Source organism: Scophthalmus maximus, chromosome 14, assembly GCF_022379125.1.
Source record: "Scophthalmus maximus strain ysfricsl-2021 chromosome 14, ASM2237912v1, whole genome shotgun sequence".
NCBI lineage: Eukaryota > Metazoa > Chordata > Actinopteri > Pleuronectiformes > Scophthalmidae > Scophthalmus > Scophthalmus maximus.
In genome coordinates, this window is record NC_061528.1 from 344,988 (window position 1) to 364,171 (window position 19,184).

A 19,184-nucleotide genomic window follows, 5' to 3' on the forward strand; every position below is an offset into this window, starting at 1 on the left:
TATACATGTCTAAGAAAACAAGATAAACATTCAACCCTGGTTTGTGTGTGTGTCTCTTATGTTTATAGCCAGAAACAATTTTCTGAGGAGTTTATGGTTCAAGTCTTCTTCAACACACGATGGTTCATTTACAGTCAAACAGACCATAAAGCACCGGATGTGTTGGAGCGTGGCTACAGAGTGATTGACAGCTGGTACCGTCCAATAGGTGCAGGTGTAGGTGGACGACCTGTCAGTCAGACCACGCCCTGACCTCTGACTGTACAAGAGTTCATCGTCCTGAGCAGCGAAACAAAGACAATAAAAACACAGACAATGTTTGTGTTGTGCTGAAAATCATGCTTTATTAAATCAGTAATGCATAAAACTCGAGGAGGATGAAATATAGTTCTACATCAACAGATCATTAAAATCAAGGTGCAGGGTAAAACACAACTGCTGCTCTTCTCCTTCCTCCCACGGCAGATGGGATGGTGAAGAAGAAGAAGAAGGAGGAGACGACCCTGACCACTGACAAGGTGAAACGACTAAAAGCTAAAAACACTCGCACTCGAACACACAAACACGTTGGCTAACTATCCTCCAAGAGACGGCGCTACGTCTGCACAGCAGAGCCGGCGTCGGCTCTCTGGAGGTGTTAGGTTCTTAGAGAAGCCGACCCGGGCCGTCCCGCGCCAGACGCAGCGCTCTTTCATAAAAAATCTAAACGCTCAGAGTGCAGGCCGCTCGCACTCTGAGCAGGTCATCAAATCGTGGTGGTACGACACAGTCAGTCGGAGCACAAGGCCGGTTCACGCTCCTTACATGAGGGTGATGCAAACAGCGCTCAGGGTCTTATGCTCACGGTACAACTTGTAGGAAACTGTAATATCACACGCAGCGACGTGCATCCAGAACAATAAGTTCGTCTTCCTGTTTGTGAACATCGGCAGGGAGCCTCTCTACCTGCCGAGGCGATCTTAACACGTCAACGTATCGTTGAGGCACAGAGTTTAGTTTCTCAGTTCAACAGGGTATTCGTTCCTGGAGAAACTTTCTCCTGTTGAACCACATTAAGTTTCATTTTGTTTCAGTTCATATTATTGTCATAAATAACAATGCATACATTTCCCATAACCGTTCAATTCGGCTATATACATTATGTACATGTCACAGAAAAGTGGTTCCTAAGTCATAATTGTCCAATATGGCACATTTTATAACAACGTTAGACTCGAGTCTAGTTTGGCATAAATTAATGTCAAATTTGGTACAAAAATAGTTCATATTTACAAGAACAGAAAAATCCAGATCTTTATCAAGTAGATTATTTTTGCTAATTCACTAAACAAAAAGGTTCTGGATCGGGGAAATGGGGAAAATATATATATTTTTTTTTTTTACATTGAGCGAATGTGAACGTTGACGGTCGCGGAGTCGGAGCCAAGCTCGTTAGACAGTCGGAGGGTGTATGCGCCGCCGTCGTCCTCCTTCACTGCAGAGATCATGAGGGTGGAGAGGTCATCCGTGTTCTCCACGTGGTACCGCCGGTCCCCGCTGGGGAGAGGGCGACCGGAGCGGACCCACTGGACAGAGGGAGTGGGGTCTCCGGAGATCACCCCCACCACCGTCAGGGACTTTCCCGGCTCGACGTTGATGTCCCTTGGAAGAGCTTCCACCTTCGGTGGAGTGCCTTCGGACGCAGAGAGAGAAGTCAGGTGTGGAAGTTTGGTATTTGTGAAAATGAATATTATACAAACTCTTGTTAGTTTGACGTCGTAACTGATGATCACATGATAGTCACAGACATACAATACAAATTTCACCTAAAGTACGAACAAGTCACAGAGCACGAAGGTTGTTAGAGCTGCGAGCGACCAGGTTCCTCATCACAGTCACTGACTTTGTTACTTATCACGTTATATGTTCATGTATATAATGGATTTAATCACTGCACAGTCAGTTTATTTATAATTATATGAATCTGAATATATCTGAAGAGTGGCTGCCCATGACAAGCTTGTCCTAGAGGGTTGATGTGAACTTTTCTAGGTTTGTGTTTCTGTGAACAGTATTTTATAGTGTCAGTGTTGAGTCATTTGGTTTTCTCTTCACTGTCAAAGCTCCTGAGATGAACGACTGGAGAAGTTCATGGGATTTTGAGGGAGGAAAGGTCTCCGCTGGAGGGGGATGCTGAGGTTGAGGGTCTTGGACGGTTCTCTCAGGTTGTCTGCTGTGGGACACTGTTGCTGGTGAACTCTGAGTTGTACCATGGACATGGACAACGTGTCTGACTGATAGGGATGCACCGATATTGACTAATTAGCTGGATCGGATATTGGATACATGAGGCCAATCCATGAGCCGATCTATTCACTTCAATTCTATGTTAGTGACGCCACAACACGTGTCCGCCGCATGCGCAGCAACAAACACAGAGTAACAACATTTTACAAAGTTAGGAAAATAATGTTAGAGTCCAGCCTGATGCCTTCACTGTCTTCCACATGGCGAGGTGACCAGCAGCCAAGCCCATTGGACGGCCCACGGGCCACATCCAGGCCGAAGGAGCCAAGTGTCTGACCCACACGTCCACGAAGATCCACTGGCTCTGACGCACCTGTCTCATCCCACGCTATACGTCGACCTCCGCTTGTGTAGAGAGCGCGTACACGTGAAGACGTACCGCGCGTGGAGAAAGAAAAAAAGGATCATATCCCGCGCACACACACCAGCTGATCCGCTGGTCCTCTGAGTGAAATATCAGAGTAAGTCAGATAATTAATGGCATGGCCCGCACCAAAAGGTGGCAAAGTGACTGGACTGATGAGATTTGTTTTATTTTACCGGACCATGCCGACGCTGAGTGACAAAGTGACAGCTGACGCTCTCTCTCTCTCTCTGTTTAAGTGTGTGTGTCTCACAGTCGCTCGCTTTGCTCTTCTTGAGGTGAAGGGTTGTGCACGTGCTGCTGACAGGTGTATTTGTGGACATTTTGCAGATGGGTTTAAAAATCTGTACTAATGGTATTGATGGCATGCATATATGTGTGCCTCTTGCTATAGTGTTATTAATAAATGTTTTTTGCTGTTGTGAATATCAGAATATATCCCACACACCTGGGACCTTTTGAACTACTGCTCCCTCAGTGTCTTCCTTTATGTTGAGCCTCTATGTGGGTGCTGTAAAATAAAATGCTGGTGTATAGAAGAACATTTAAACCCTGGTGTACAGTTTATTAATTCAACAGTGGTATTGGATCGGTATCGGTTATCGGCCGATACCCTAAGCCCAGGTATCGGTATCGGATCGGGACTGAAAAAGCTGGATCGGTGCATCCCTACTGACTGATGTACAGTTTATTAAAATGTCATGTCCATTTGTCTTTTAGTATCGCGTCACTGGTAAATCAAAAGCTTTGCCTTGCGGCTCAACGTTCACTCCGGTACATTGGCCTCCTGGAAGTCATCGACTCATCGATCAGTGAGTTCCATTCATCTACAACTGATGCCGTTTATTTTTTATGAACTCTGCGTCTTATTTCTTATGACTGGAAGGAAACCATTCCCAGTGACAAGGGCTCAAGAATAACTTTTCTCTGAACAAGCAGGACTTCTTACATCACACTCATCTTTGCTTTTCCTCACAAAGATGCTCAGATCATTCACGGCCCACATCCCATTATTTTGAGTTCATTCAGTGCAACTTACCGACTGATTCAGGCAATTTTCAAAATGCGTCTCACCTCTTTTGACCCCTGTGGTTCGGGTGCTCAGCGAGGAGGAGGAGGCCTCCACATGCGAGTGAGCGGACATTTCCATCATTTGTTTACTGGAGCTCATGGAAACCATTGACCCTGCCATCATGGCAGACATGCTAGTTGCAGACATGCTCTCAAATGAACACTGGGCGGCAGCAGAGTGGGAGCTGCTGCTGTAGCTGTCGGCCTGCATGGAAACGTTCTCCATGTGAACGGACGAGGCGGACATGCCAGCAGCAGCATCAGAAGAAGCTCTTTGCTCCACAATAATCATTTTTGTTGGTTCTTCAACAAGAGCTGCAAAGATGCAAATGACACAAACACACGGCTCATATCACAATGTGCACAGGTCTGATCACACAGAATGCAATGTCGTCAAACACACAGTGTGAGCTGTGGGGGTCTAAAATTTAGATTTAGATTTTAAGGTCCAACATGTAGGATCCAGGAATTGATCTTATTTTACAGACCAAACATGTTTTCACGTACTTACAAGTCCCTTATCACCACTAGATGTCACTACACCCTTCATACTGAACCTTGAAGCTATTTCTATCAACATACGTCAGTGTCCAAGCCACGAACTGTGTTAGTTGAAATGCAGAGTAATCTTACTGAGGACGTTGAGGGACGATGTTGCAGAGCACTGCCCAAACTGGTTTCTGGCTTTTATTGTGTATTTCCCACTGTCTTCAACTGTGGCTTCACATATCTCCAGAGTGTAAACATGTTCGGAGCTGCGGAGTCGAATGTTTGATGTGACAGAAATCTGCAAAGAGAGAGTAGAGTGGGTTACATCTGCTGCACAGGTTGAGATATTCTGAATTACACTAAAATGACTGCATTTTTGTCTCGAGTACAGATCAAGTTTCTGGAGCAAACTACTCACCATCACGTTGTCTTTCAACCACTCCACCTCAGGTGAAGGCTCTCCTTTGATTTCACATGTGAATTTGACATTTTGTCCCTCATCCACATTCTGGGACCTGGGCTGCACCACAAACTGGGGTGCAGCCGAGTGCTTGGTTGTGACTGCAGTTTCAAACTGAGCCTCTGCAACAGACAGTTGACTATGGGAGGACTTGACCTCCTTCACAAACGACAGGACTTCTTCCTGGGCCATTTCCTTTTTCATGACTTCCTCAGAGATTTCAGCTCTTGTTTTGGAACTCTTTGTGTCTAATAACAGAGAAACTAGATTTAGTAGCTGCAGGTTAATGAAGAAGATTTGTTAACACAAGAAGGTTTTTTCTTACCTTGTACAGTGACTGTGCAGGTAGTCGACACTGATCCAGCACTGTTAGTAGCAGTGCACTTGTACACCCCACTATCAGAGACTCCTGATTCATAGATCTCAAGGTATGTTGCGCCATACTCCTCAAAGATTTCATACCTCCCACCCTGAGAGAGAGCCTGTCCAACATCACATAGGATTCAGTCGTTAATTCATGCAAATAAGTCACTGATCTTTTATACATTAAAACAACTGAACGAACAGCAGAATAGTTTGAGTATGAGTGCAAGTTACCTTTCCACCCTTCAGCCATGATATCGAAGGTTTGGGATCTCCGGTCACCTTCACGGACAGTTTTACGATGGAGTCAGAGGTCGCAGTGACGTCGCTCAGACTGGCAGAGAAGGTTGGCTTCTTCTCCAGAGTTGGTGACATCACTCTAGTTGGTGACTTGATTGGAGAAGTTACTTTTTCCTTTTGGGATGGAGGTGGGGATTTTGGAGTAGGGGACTTTGGTGTTGGGGATTTTGGTGAGACTGGAGACTTGACTCTCTGAGGTGACTTGATTGGCTCAGGGGACTTGACTCTCTGAGGAGATTTGACTGGTTCAGGGGACTTGGGATGAGGGGACTTCGCCTCTGGGGAGGTGATTCTGGGAGGGGCAATGACTTTCTCCTTGGACTCAGTTTTATGGATTGTCAGAGTGAAATGTGTCTCTTGTTTGCCTCTAGTGTTCTCCACCAGCAGAGTGTAGCTGCCTTCATCTGACATCTCAACAGCAGAGATCTCAAAAGAGGAGTTGTATTGAGTAGAGACAACGTGGTGGCGGGCCGAGGAAGCTACGACTGCTCCTTCATGCATCCAGGTGATAGAAGGTGCTGGTTCACCAACCACATCACATTCAAATCTGGCAAGGTCTCCCTCCTCCACAGTCAGAGATTTTGGTTTGGTCAAGATCTGAGCAGGAACACCGGGCCTCTCCCTCGGCTTCTCAACAACAGTGGTGGTCTCTTTCACAGTTTCAGTCCTAGTTTCTGTCATTTTAGATGAGGAGACATGATACACCTCTGTTCTGGTCATTTCAGGCAGATGGGAGGATGGCGGCTCCTCATCTTTGCGGAGTGAAGAGAAAGCAGCATATTCTTCTGCTACATCTAATGTGGCATAGTCAGAGGTCTCTCCTTTGGTGTTCTTACAGACCACACGGTAAGTGCCAGCATCTTCAGTCACACAGTTGATGATCTGGAGAGTCAGGACTCCACTGATATTGGTCATGTGGTATTTGCTGCTCTGATGAATATCTTTCCCATTATGGAACCACTTCACTTCACACTCTGGTTTGGCCTGGGTATTCAGGGTGAACCTTGTGTTGGATCCATAAGGTACGCGATGAGATCGCATCCTGATGGTGATACGTGGGGCATGGTCAAGGCTGAAAGGAGCCTGCGTCACTACCTCAACCGTTCTCTCCACTGATCTTCTCTCTGATCTCAGAGCGTGCTTCCTCTCCTCATATCTGGATGCAAAGTCAACCCTTGGAAACGCCACATCTATCTTTGCGGCCTTTTCTGTGGTAGTAGATCTTCTTCCCTCCGGTTCAGGCATTGGAAGCTTCTTAATGGGTTTAGGAACATATTCTGAGGTAAAGGTTGTCAGGTGCTCAGATTCAATGCCTTCAGAGACTGTCACAAAAGTGGCTGTTGTATCCTTTTTAAAGGGTCGCGTCTTCTCCTCAAACTCCATGCGTTTAAGTTCACTCTTGTAAGAGGATATTCTCTGAGCTGTTGTGTGTGGGCGCAGCAGCTCTTGGTCTTGTTTCTCTTCATAAACTCTCTGCTTCTGTCTTGGAGCTTTGTATGTGGCTTTGTCGTGACGCTGGCGGAGCTGAACAAAACTTGGACCAGCCTCATATTTTGATGGAATTCGGTAGGAGTCATATCTCTTGACCTCTTCTCCCTCTTCATCATCACTGTAGACTCTTCTAGGAGATGAGGGGCGCAGGGCAGAGAGTTCAAAGCGAACAGGACTTAGGCTTGGTGGAGAAGCAGAGTAGCCAAGTTCCAGTTCTTCCTCTAGACGAAGCCTTTCCTCCTCAGTTTTCTTCATGGACAGATACTCATCCACAGGCAGGAGCAGTTCCTCGTCTGACAGGTCACCCAGGGACCTCCTTCTGATGCGGTGGTATGCCTCCATCTCAGGGGAAGGAGTGCGGTGCCTAGCGGGCCTCACAGTCTCCAAGTCATCCTGAGTCATGGATGAGATGCGCCATTTAGGCTTATACTGGTCCTTGATCCTGATTGGCACCTCATAGAACTGCTCCCACCTGGAGAGGCGAATGCGTTTCATCCTCTTCTGCTTGATTTTCTCCATAGGCTCAGGGAACTCATACTGATCACGCAGCTGCTTGTACCATTTCATGTCAGAGAGTGGCTTAAAGTGTTTTATTTCCACGTCTTCCTCAAGAACAGCAGGGTTAATGACGCGGGGAGTGGGGACGACATAGGGCATTCGCAACCTCTTCTCATCTGCACGTTTCTTTCTTTCCTCTTGTTCTTTCTGTATCTCAGCCTCAGTCTTCTCACCCTTCTTTGTTGTCACAGCAGGTTTGAACATGGTTGCTGCCTCCCTTACAGCTTGTACCGCTGCAGGTGGTAGAGGTGCAATAACAGTGCCAGACATAATCTGAGACAACCTCACCTTTTTGTCTAATTCCTCCTGTCCAGATAGCTTTTTCTTTTCCTTTTCACTGGGCTCATATTCTTTCTTCACATGAGTGACACGTTCTACTTTGAGTGTGGCCTGGCAACTGGCAGATCCAGCAGAGTTGGTAGCAGTTACTCTGTATACACCAGAGTCTTCAGGGAGAGTGTCTTTCACATGAAGGATGAAGTAATCAAGACCCTCATGGACAACCTCAATAGATGGTCCAAAGGCTAAAGGTGTGCCATCCTTCTCCCACTTCAGTGCAGGATGGCCGGATACTCTAATTTCAAAGCGCACGTTCTGGCCCTCCCTGCACTCTACATTTGCTAGCAGTCGTTTAAACATGGGCCTCAGGGTAAGATCTGCTGGTTTAGGTCGAGGAACAACAGTAAGACGAGCTTTGCAGCTGTCATCACCGTACCTGTTACGGGCCACAACACTGTATTCTGCATCATCCTCATTATCCAGTTTGTGGATAATCAGCTGGTACAGACCCTTGTCACTGATGAAGGTATACTTCTTGTCATCATATCCAGGGATTAGTTTCTGTCCCGATTTGTGCCAGATGACACGAGGCTCAGGGTGAACAGTGATAGTAACGCCAAAGCGCACATCCTCACCAATGTAGGCTGTATGGTTGACCAGAGGAAGGGTAAACTCTGGTGGTTTCTGGAGCATTCTGGCAGTGTCAATTCTGCGCTTTGTTCTCTTGACCACACGGGTGGTGAAGAAGTCGCAGTAAGATCTAACACCATTGATAAACAGCTCTGCGAAGGCACTGTCCTCACCATACTCATTCACAACCTTGCATCTATAAGTACCATCATCTGCTCTTGTGACCTTGTTGATGGTGATTACAGCCAGGCCGTCCTCATATTCAATTTCATATTTGTCACCGGCTTCAAGTTGCCTAACTCCACAATACCATGTTACTTCAGTAGTGCTATCATAGTTGTCAATGTGGCAGATGAATTTCACACTGTCTCCTTCATTCACCACTGCATGGCTGATCTGTCCTGCAAGAGGACCGTGTTCAAATGGAGCAATTTTCACTTTTGAAACAAAGACTCCACGCTGGGACCTGATGGAGCCACCACTGGCAACACGGGCTGCAGAGATGACAGTGCTCCACTCTTTTTTCACCATTGCTTGGTAGTATCTTTTGTGCCTGCCAGTTGGGATTGCTCTTGTGCTGATCCTCTCTGTAGGTTTGGTGAGCCAAGGATGCACCAGAGCCTCAGAAGCACTCATGCGATGTTTGCGATCCTTTGTCATTAGGCGGTCTGTGAAATCTAGTGCCTCAACGCTGACCTGTGTAAAGGATTCATCATCATAGCTATAGGCTGCATTGGAGATGTTGTCAATCATCTGTTGGTTGGTTTCAGATGTGAATGGATTAAGTCCACTGATAAGTACATAGGCAAGAACACCAACCGACCACATATCAGTGACAGAGCTGACCATGTCACACTGGTGGATCTCGGGGGCAGCATATTCTGCAGTGGTATATTGAATCTTGATTTGGTCTCCAGGAGTCAGATGTCTGGACTGGCCCAACTCAATGATCTTCACATTAGAGCTGGTTCTAGTTGTGTACACAATGTTCTCAGGTCTGATATCAAAGTGTCCATAGCTCTCAGCATGCAGGAACTCAAGAGCTGAGCATACCTGTCTGATGTAGTTAACAATCTCCCACTCATTAAGCTCAAAGTCAGCTGTGCTGAGGCGCTCAAAGATGTCAACACCAGAGATGAAGTCATAGATCATCCAAAGCTCCTCTGGGCTGTCGAAAGACTCATGGAGGAGAAGGTAGTTAGTGTGTTTGGCCAGCTTCAATGTTGCAATTTCCTTCTTGACAATTGCTTGGTCAGCACCTCTCACTTTCACGAATTTAGCCATGTATGTCTTCTCAGAGCTGATGTCAACACAGCGGTGGACAATGCCAAACTGACCTCTGCCCAATTCCTCTGCGATAGAATATTTGTTATGCAAATTCTTGGCTTCAGAGTGTGGAGCCTTGCCCTTGGGAACACGTCCAGTATCGTCAACCTCCCTATCGTAGAGCAGTACTCTGGATTTGTCCTCTTTGGTCATTACGGGTCCGCTGGTCTCAGATGATGCACTCTGTCCAAACTTGTTCACAGCAATGACTCTGAACTGATAGCTGGTTCCTCCAAAGAGATTGATAATGGTGTAACGCGTGTCACGTGACTGGGCAACACGCTCCCACCTCTCAGCAGTGGTGGGGCATTTCTCAATGATGTAGCTGATGACCCTACTGCCACCGTCATTAGCTGGCGCCACCCAGTTCAATGTGACTGAGTCTCTGGAAACGTCACTGGCTTTGACACCACGTGGAGGATCAGGCACATCAGCCACATCCAGCTCAACTGTCTGTTGGTCAATGCCAAATCTGTTCTTGGCACACACAATGTAGAAACCAGCATCCTTCTTCTCTACTCCATTGGGGAACACCAAAGAAGTGAATGACCTTGTTACGATAACCTGGTAGTGGCCATTGCTGTCAATGAGATCTTGTCCTTTCTGCCATGTAATGACAGGATCTGGTTTGCCTCCGAAAGGAATCTTGATATTAACCATCTCTCCACGCAGGGCAGGGATGGCTTCCTTGTCCTTAAGGTTCTTCGGCAGGTGGATCTTGGCGGGGACTAGAAATGAGAGAAATTGTGAGATGTTATTTCATATTTAAATTCATATTGAAATATTAATTAGAATATTAATTAATATCATAAAGTTTAACATGCATATGTTGGTTTTGTACAAGTCAGTATAAGTGTTAATTGTAGAAATTGAGCGTACTTTCAACATCCAAAGAGACTGTGGCACAGATGGAGCCTCCCTGGTTGGTGGCTCTGATCTGGTACACAGTGGAGTCTTCCTCATCAGCCTCGGAGATGACCAGCTGGTGGTAACCTCCCTTGAACTCCTGGATCTTGATCTTCTTTCCATCAGAATGGATCTCCTTTCCTCGTCTGAACCATTTAATCACAGGCTTGGGCTGTCCTGTGATCTTGCAGACAAGGGTGGCATTGCTCTTGAACTTGACGCTCATGTTCCTCAATTCCTCCTTGAAGGCTGGAGCACGGATCTCGACTGCTGTGGCTGGAACAATGGGAGTGGTCTCTTCACTGTAGTCACTCTGTCCTCCCAGGTTTTCACACTTCACGCGGAAGATGTACTCGACACCCTCGGTCAGATGCTTGACAGAGAACACTGTCTGTTTGATCTCGTCTGTGGTCACCAGAGTCCATTCAGTCCATTCCTTCCTGTCCTTCTTGTGCTTTTTCTCAAGACTGTAGCTCTTGATCTTGGAGCCACCATCGCTGAGTGGAGGCTTCCAGGAAACAACACAGGAGTCTTTGGTGATTCCAGACACGACTGGCAACAAAGGTGGTGATGGTTTCTCTGTGGACAGAAATATGTCAAATCAAAAGACATACAGTGTAACTGTGTATCTCTTTATATGTGAACTGATATGATGTAGTACTGTTATTCTCTTACATCGTAAGGTACGAATTTCTGTATTTATTTTCTGAAAACATAAATTGATATTGGGTTAAACTTACCCAATTGGCTCTTGATAAGAATAGGTGAGGTGAGCTCCAATGGCTCACTGTTGCCATAGCGATTCTGGGCGTATACACGGAAGAAGTATCCGGCACTGTCGATGAGGTTAGGGACATGGCAAGATGTGCCGTTAATGGATGACGACACCAGTTCCCAATCTGCACCCTCCTTGTCCTCACGCTTCTCCACGATGTAGTTGGTGATCATGCAGCCTCCATTGTCCTTGGGAGGCTTCCAGCTGATGATGACTGAATTCTTCAGGAGGGCATCCAGGATGATGGGACCCTGAGGCATGTCAGGTTTGTCTGGAAACAGTGGTATTAGATTGAATTATTAAAATATGATCATATCACCTGTTCAAATGCATGTGTTTTTGCACTCTCTGCTGGTAATTGACATGAACATACCGTAAATTTCAACATTGAACGCAGTGTCAGCCCTGCCAAAGTGGTTGTGCAATCTAATTCTGTATTTGCCACCGTGGACTCTGCGCTGCACATTCTTGATGATCAGGTGTGTGTAATGCTCAGTTGTCTCAATACTGATTTCTTCTGTGTTCTCCAGGGTCTTTGCTCCGTGCAGCCACATGATCTTTGGCTCTGGACGGCCGATGTACATGGCATGGATACGCAGAGTGGTTCCCAGGCCAGCATAGTAGGTTTCCTTCAATGTGTAGTCAGGATGGAAGGTTGGAGCAGCCTCCAGCACCAGGACGCCCATGGTCTCAGCTTCCCCAGCATCATTGATAGCCTTACATGTGTACTGTCCCTCATCATCCTGCTGGTCGGTCATTATTGACAGGGAGTGGTTACGGCCATCAGAGCTCATCTCATACTTGCGGGACTCGACAATCTCCTTGGAGGCATGATACCACTTGATTTCTGGGACAGGTCTACCAATGATCTGGCACTTCATGACCGCAGGCTGACCAAGCTTGACAGTTACTTCATCCATTTCCTTTCTCAGGCTTGGTTTAGTTTCAACTGTAAACACAAAACAAGTTATTTGAGTTATAAAGTTAATTATTCAGTGACATAATTCTGTAAGAATTTGGCTTAACGCCTGGAAATTATTTTAAAACTGTATGTTGCCGTCCACTCACCACTCAATTTGGTCTTGATGCAGGTGGTAGTCCTTCGGGGTCTGCTCATTCCAGTCTCATTTTCAGCAAACACTCTGAACTCATATTCTGTGGCCTCAGTTAGTCCAGGCATGCTGAACTCCTTTTCCTTCAGCCTCTGCTTGTTGCATTTCTTCCAGGTGCTCTCAATTGACTTCCTGTACTCCACCCAGTAGCCCAGGACCTCCTTTCCACCATCGCATTCTGGAGCTTGCCAGCGTATAGTTATAAAGTTCTTTGTCACATTCACTGTGTCAATCTCACCTGGTTGACTTGGCTTGTCTGAAATAAAAGTCATAAAAACATTAATAGCTGTTTTTGTGACAACTACTGTATCTTATTTGATTCTTTATCTTATTGATTTTACAGTGAAATATTATTCACATTGTCTGTGGAGATTTTCATTCATCCAGGTCATAGTTCACCCAAACCAAATCCAGTTGCTTCTGATTCAACATCCTCATGGATTATTCACATCTAATTGGCCCATGGCCACTAAAATTCCATGAACTATAACAATTATAGCTCTATTAATTATTGGTTAATACATTTTAGTATGAGAGAAGACTCACCGAAAGGATCCTTGCATGTGACTGTGTCAGACACAGGACAGGCCTTGCTCTCACCAATGTTGTTGACAGCAATAATACGGAACTGGTAGTCTGCGTCTGGTGTGAGTCCGGGCAGAGTAAACATGGAAGAGGTGATCTTGGTCTGGTGGCGGGACCATGTCTCGGTAGACACCATCTTGTACTCAACAAAGTAGCCAGTGATGGCAGAACCACCATCGTCCTTTGGTCTGGACCAGGCCAGTGCCACGGAGCTCTTTGTGACGTCCATGATCTCAGGTGGAGAGCTTGAAGGCTCAGGAGGACCTGGTTTTAAATAAAAGTGATATTTTGAGTAATCACTGAATGATCTCAGGTCAAAGACACTTTGAAATATGGACTGAGAAAGGGGATTACTTACAAAGAGGAGTCGTTGGCACCAGTGGCTGCTCCGACTTCAGAGAGGCACTAATGCCAAAGGAGTTTTCAGCCGTGACCTTGAAGTGGTACTCTGTTCCCTCCTTCAGGCCCTTGACAACCAGGTGAGTGTCAGTCACTCTGGAGTCCACAGTGTACCAGGCGTTTCTTGCTGCTTCACGTCTTTCTACAATATAACCCAAGATCTCTGAGCCACCGTCCTCAGTGGGTGCCTTCCAGGCCACCTTGACAGAGTTTGCCTGTATCTCCTCAAAGACCATTGGTCCTTCTGGAGCACTTGGGCGCCCAATGACCTTCACCTTGATTTGGGCCTTCTTTTTGCCAACCTTATTCTCCAGCAGGAGGTCATACACACCAGAGTCACTCCTCTCAGCTCCCTTGATCACCAGTTCACTGGCATCCTCGGTAGAGGCAATCATGGCCTTCGTGGAGACTGCACCTCCATCCTTTGACCATTTGCAAACTGGTAGAGGTTTACCCTTGAGGGGAACAGAGAGTCTAACTACTCCTCCCTGGCGGACAACGTACACATCTTTGTACTTCAGCTCCAGCTCATAATCAGGAGATTCTGGAGAAGAAAGATAGTCACAAGAGTCAGTTTTATTTTACACAAATGAGTAACAACATCAAAACCGGTACCTGATTTTAATTTTGTGGTGTTTTTTAGTTCTATAGTCAACCGCTATGTCCTCACCGAGCATCTCAGTCACTCTGACAGTTCCAGGCACTTCAGCAGGCTCTCCAGAGCCGCCGGCGTTGCAGGCCATCACATGGAATTTGAACTCCTCTCCTTGGGGCATGTTGGTTAGTGTATATTCACAGATCAGAGATGGTGTGGTGTTACACTTTATCCAGGCCATGGTGCCGACCTTCTGCATCTCAATCAGGTAACCGTCCACCCTTGCGTCTCCCTCATCGTCAGGTGGACTCCAAGCCAGTGACACAGAGGACTTGGTGGTTTCAGTGATCCTTGGGTTCTGAGGACAACCGGGTGGATCTAAGTAGGGAAAAGATGCATGTCAGTATTTCTGGCTGCTGTTTCAATAAGACATGACTGTGTATTTGCTCTTCAAGACTTAAGATGTTCACAGTTTAAATTAAATAACATAGCTTTCTCTCAAACTGATTTCCTACCGATGGGATCTGTTGCCACTGCTGGTTTGGATGGCAGACTTGGTTTACTCAGTCCTCGGGCATTGAGGGCAGTGATTCTGTGTTCATACTCAAGGCCTTCAATTAGCTCTGTCGACCTGTATCTGGTCATGGTGATGGGGTTCTTGTTAGCAGGCACCCATCTGTCAGACCTGACTTCTTTGCGCTCGATAATATATCCAGAAACCTCGAGGCCACCATCTTCCTCTGGCGGGTTCCAGGCCACTGTCATGCCGTCACGAGAAACATCGAAGACGGTTGGACGTCCAGGAGGTCCAGGCACATCTGTAGCAGAGGGAAAGCATGTTACATAATCCTGTCATAATTGAACTAATTCTGTCTGTATAGCAATATCAGTTGAATATGTGATAGAACTCTTACTGTTCAAGCTCCTGCAGGTGACAATTTCAGACTGTAGGAACTCTCCAGTGCCGTAGCGATTCACGGCAGCTGCACGGAAGATATACTCATCTCCCTCAATCAGTTTCTCAAACTTGAAGGTTGGTCGGCTGACAGAGTCACAGACCGGCACCCAGCCAGGTCTGTGAGCATCACGCTGCTCCACTGCGTAGCCACTGATGGGAGCACCACCATTTCTGACTGGAGGATCCCAGCTGCAGGTCACAGTGGTGGCATCAACCTCATCAAACCTGACAGGTCCCAGTGGCTCATCAGGTTTAGCTGGTAAAATGGGAACATGATGATTAGTCACAGTAAGGTTGATTGACTAAGAGGTGAATGTCAATAAAATCAAATCTAGAAAACAAACATGCATCAGCAACAAATGAGAGACGGTGTCTTACAGAGGATGATGACTTTGATGACCTCTGTGATGGTGCCAACTGCATTCTTCACCTCCAGGGTGTAGTCACCAGTGTCATCGATGGTGGTGTCCGATACAGTGAGTTTGGAGAACTTGCCGGTGCTCTTGATCTTGACACGGTCGGTGATTTTTATCTTGTTGTCTCTTAAGTACCAAGAGCAGACGGGCGGAGGCCTGCCGATGAGGGGCAGGTCCAGCTCCAAAGTCTTGCCAGCCAGGATGTTGACAACCTTCTGAGGAATAGTGGAAAAGTCCACGATGGGCATAACTAAAAAGACGATAGATACAAAAATAATGTTACTACAGTTTACATCAGTTGGGAAACAGATTGTGAGCTGAGATGTGATGATTCAAAGAGCAGGATTCTTATTTAAACAACCTTTAGTCTAAAAAAATTTTAAAACTTGTTTTGTATCCTTTACCTCTCTGTTCCTGTACAGTGACAGCGGTGAGAAGCTCTTTGGGCTCGCTGGCTCCTCTGCTGTTAATTGCTCTGATTCTGAGCAGGTACTGTTCGTGCTCATTCAGCTTTTCAATAGTGTGTTCAAAGTCGGTGAGCTTCAGAGTGGCCACCTTCATCCACTTGTCAGTGCCAAACTTGCAGGCCTCAATCACATAGCCGGTCAATCTACTGCCCCCGTCGTGCTCAGGCTTCTCCCATCCCAGGGTGACGGTGCTCTTGGTGACGTCGATCACCTCCAGCTTGTGTGGTGGCAAAGGCACCTCGCAAACAAGAATGACATCAGGAGTCTCGCGGGGCTCTCCAATTCCATATATGTTCTCAGGGAGGACACGGAAGTAGTACAGCATGCCCTCCATCAGCCCATCAATCTTGTAGGATGTTTTGCTGCACTTGGAGGTGACGGTCTTGTAGGCTCTCATGGAGGCCTCACGCCTCTCAATGATGAAGTTGTTGACAGGCGCACCACCATCTACAGTCGGTGCTTCCCAAGAGATGACAGCAGAGTCTTTGTTCAGCTCCTTGATCTTGATTGGTCCAGTTGGTCCAGGAGTATCTAACAATAAAAACCAGTTCTGTAGTTAAAATATACAATTTCTGTAATCATAATGTCTAAAGGCAAAACCTAATATTTGAGTACAGTTACTTCTGTGTAGTATGTAACATCTCAGATAACTTACCATAGACCTTGACCAGAATGTTGACTTCCTGTTTCCCTGCTGAGTTCTCGGCTATCAGTGTGTATTTGCCAGCGTCGTAGCGGTGGACCTTGTCGATGATGAGCGTGGTCGAAGTGTTAGTGACTTCAATGAAGCCTCTGTTTTGAAGGTCAACACCTGGCTTGCTCCAAGTGATGACTGGATTGGGACGACCAGAGACGTTGACAAATAGGCGGAGGGAGCCACCGGCACGAAGGCAGATGGTCTTCTTCAAGTCATCGTGAAGCTCAAAGTCGGGTGTTTCTGTAATAATTAACACGTTTTGTAACATCAGTTATAAAGGAATTTAAATGTTACCACATCATCAAAGACCTGTAAATATAATTTTGTCAATGAGGAGAAGAATAGTCTTGTGTGGATGCTGATTTTTCTTCAGTATGTGAAAGTTTTCGTTTGTCAAGTTCTTTTCCTGTGCTTAACTCAGTTCTTGTATTTGTAATCACTTAAAATTTTACTTACCAAGTCTCTCAACAGGCTCAGTCTCAGCGCAGGGTTCACTGAAGTCTCCTGTGCCATTAATGTTGATGCCGGCCACTCTGAAGCAGTATTTCTTGCCTGCAGAAAGTCCAGTCACCACATACTCGGTGGCACGAAGAGTCTTTTCATGGGCCTTCTTCCATTCTTCTGCTCCGGCTTCAAGCATCTCCAGGATGTAGCCCATCACATCGGCTCCTCCGTCCTCCACGGGGCGGGACCAGGCCAAGCTGATGCTTTCAGCGTGGGTGTCAGTTATACGAGGGATAGAAGGAGGAGCTGGGGTGGCTGAGGAGATAATGCAGGAATGAAAATCAATACATTATTGATGTGGTAAAATATCTACTTATAATCCTGTCACAACAGTTTGCTTCTGTGTTTACTGTATTAAGTGTTTAGACTTGAACAAACTGAACTTACATGTCGGCACTCTGCAGACGACGTACAGAGAAACCTCGCTGGGTTCACTCTCTCCAGCCTTGTTGATGGCCGTCACTCTGAACTGGTAGATGTTGCCTTCGGTCAAACCACACACCTTCAGTGTGGTGTCCAGGTGAGCTCCGTCCCTGTTCACCTTCACCCAGCGGGCACTCTTTCTCTCACGCCTTTCCACCAGGTAGTGGATCAACGGGCTGCCGCCATCACTCTCTGGCTTCAGCCACTCGATAGTGGCAAAGTCTTTTGCTGATACCAGGATCTCTGGAGCACCGGGAGGAGTTGGCACCGCTGAAGGAAGACACAAGAGAAGAGCAATTGAGTGAATTTTCACGAAAATAAACATATACAACATATTGATCCAAAAGATTTCAACATATAAACACATCAACAAAATATAGTTTGACCGATGTATTTTTTTAGTTTTTTAATGATACTACTCTCTGGAGGCACCATGCGTCAGCCGCTCGCTGGAGCTCTGTTTTCAGAGGGTTACAAATAAAGGAGCAGGGACATTTTGGGCTCAAACATTTTTTTAGGCACTTACTGAAAGTGTTTCTGGCGACCACGGGCTCTGACTGTAGGTGAACTCCTGCTCCATACTTGTTGACTCCGCGGATTCTGAAGAGGTACTCTGTGTTCTTGAACAAGCAGGTGATGTTGCAGGTCAGCTCCTTGCACTGTGCGTGCATGGTGACCCAGTTGAGCCTGTTGGTGTCACGTCTCTCCACAATGTAGTGGGAGACATTGTCGCCGCCATCCTCCACAGGAGGCTTCCAGCTCAGGGTGCATGACTCTTCAGTGATTTTGCTGATTTCAATGCTGCCTTCACACACTCCGGGTGTATCTGGAAAAAAAACACGTGCTCATGGTTCATTGCTTTCAATACCTAGGACAAATGGTTGCTTCCAGTGTAACCTCTAAATGTGCTGAGTTACATAAAAAGATAAAGTTTCTTACCAAGCACTTTGACGTTGACCTCAGCAGTCTTGGTTCCACTTACGTTCCTGACCGTGAGGGTGTACTTTCCAGTGTCATCTCTATCACAGAACTTGATGATGGCCATGGCCCTTGTGGCAGTGTACTGCAGGTGGTACTTTTCACACAGCTCCAGCTCCCTGTTGCCCTTGGACCACGAAGCCTTGGGGTCAGGCCTGCCTCCCACTGCGGCGTCCAGAACCAGGTCTGAACCGGCTCTGACCATCACAGTTTCAGACAAGAGTTTGCTGTCCAGCTGGGCTTTCGGAGGCTCTGTTGAGCATTTACAAAGTACATGGTTGTGAACCTCCTGACAGTGTAGTACTCATTTTCTGAGGCTTTAATATATTGTCATTAATGTATTTTATTGTATATTGATATTGCATTATTATATTATGCTCACAGATCTTCAGACAGAATCTTACCAAAGTCGGTCTTGCACTGCACCGAGCCAGTGGACAGTGAGGGCATACTGAAGACCTGGTTGGCATTCTTGGCGATGACTCTGAACTCGTAGGGCTCTCCCTCTCCGAGGGCAGTGACCGTGTAGAAATGTTCTGTCACATTGGTGTAGTTACACTTGAGCCAGCGGCCCTCACCGGTCAAAGTGTACGGCTTACGCTCGATGATGTAGCCCACGATAGGGCTGCCACCATCATTCAGCGGAGCAGACCACTTGAGGGAGACTGTGGTTCTTGTAACATTTGTGACTTCTGGCTTACTTGGAGGATCTAAATGAAGGCAAAAATATTATTTGGTCAGACACATCATTT

General features: G+C 46.5%; 1 protein-coding gene across 12 annotated transcripts in view; it reads right to left on the reverse strand.

Annotated features, from left to right (window-relative positions):
* Positions 1–318: 318 nt before the first annotated feature.
* The window catches only part of ttn.1 (titin, tandem duplicate 1), a 161,136-nt gene continuing 142,270 nt past the window's right edge, over positions 319–19,184 (reverse strand). For 11 of the 12 annotated variants that reach the window (XM_047337052.1, XM_047337051.1, XM_047337050.1 and 8 more), the window contains 23 exons: positions 18,837–19,142; positions 18,394–18,684; positions 17,981–18,280; positions 17,419–17,724; positions 16,984–17,286; positions 16,486–16,767; positions 15,768–16,361; positions 15,326–15,613; positions 14,904–15,203; positions 14,505–14,807; positions 14,065–14,367; positions 13,354–13,938; positions 12,957–13,259; positions 12,367–12,666; positions 11,672–12,247; positions 11,264–11,569; positions 10,497–11,102; positions 5,268–10,345; positions 4,996–5,152; positions 4,629–4,918; positions 4,355–4,508; positions 3,725–4,036; positions 319–1,672 (listed from right to left, as the gene is read on the reverse strand). In XM_047337052.1, the coding sequence (XP_047193008.1) occupies positions 1,380–1,672; positions 3,725–4,036; positions 4,355–4,508; positions 4,629–4,918; positions 4,996–5,152; positions 5,268–10,345; positions 10,497–11,102; positions 11,264–11,569; positions 11,672–12,247; positions 12,367–12,666; positions 12,957–13,259; positions 13,354–13,938; positions 14,065–14,367; positions 14,505–14,807; positions 14,904–15,203; positions 15,326–15,613; positions 15,768–16,361; positions 16,486–16,767; positions 16,984–17,286; positions 17,419–17,724; positions 17,981–18,280; positions 18,394–18,684; positions 18,837–19,142 (12,536 nt within the window). In that variant the 3' untranslated portion in view covers positions 319–1,379. The remainder of the gene's footprint in view (positions 1,673–3,724; positions 4,037–4,354; positions 4,509–4,628; positions 4,919–4,995; positions 5,153–5,267; positions 10,346–10,496; positions 11,103–11,263; positions 11,570–11,671; positions 12,248–12,366; positions 12,667–12,956; positions 13,260–13,353; positions 13,939–14,064; positions 14,368–14,504; positions 14,808–14,903; positions 15,204–15,325; positions 15,614–15,767; positions 16,362–16,485; positions 16,768–16,983; positions 17,287–17,418; positions 17,725–17,980; positions 18,281–18,393; positions 18,685–18,836; positions 19,143–19,184) is intronic. The other variant, XM_047337053.1, reaches the window with a different exon arrangement.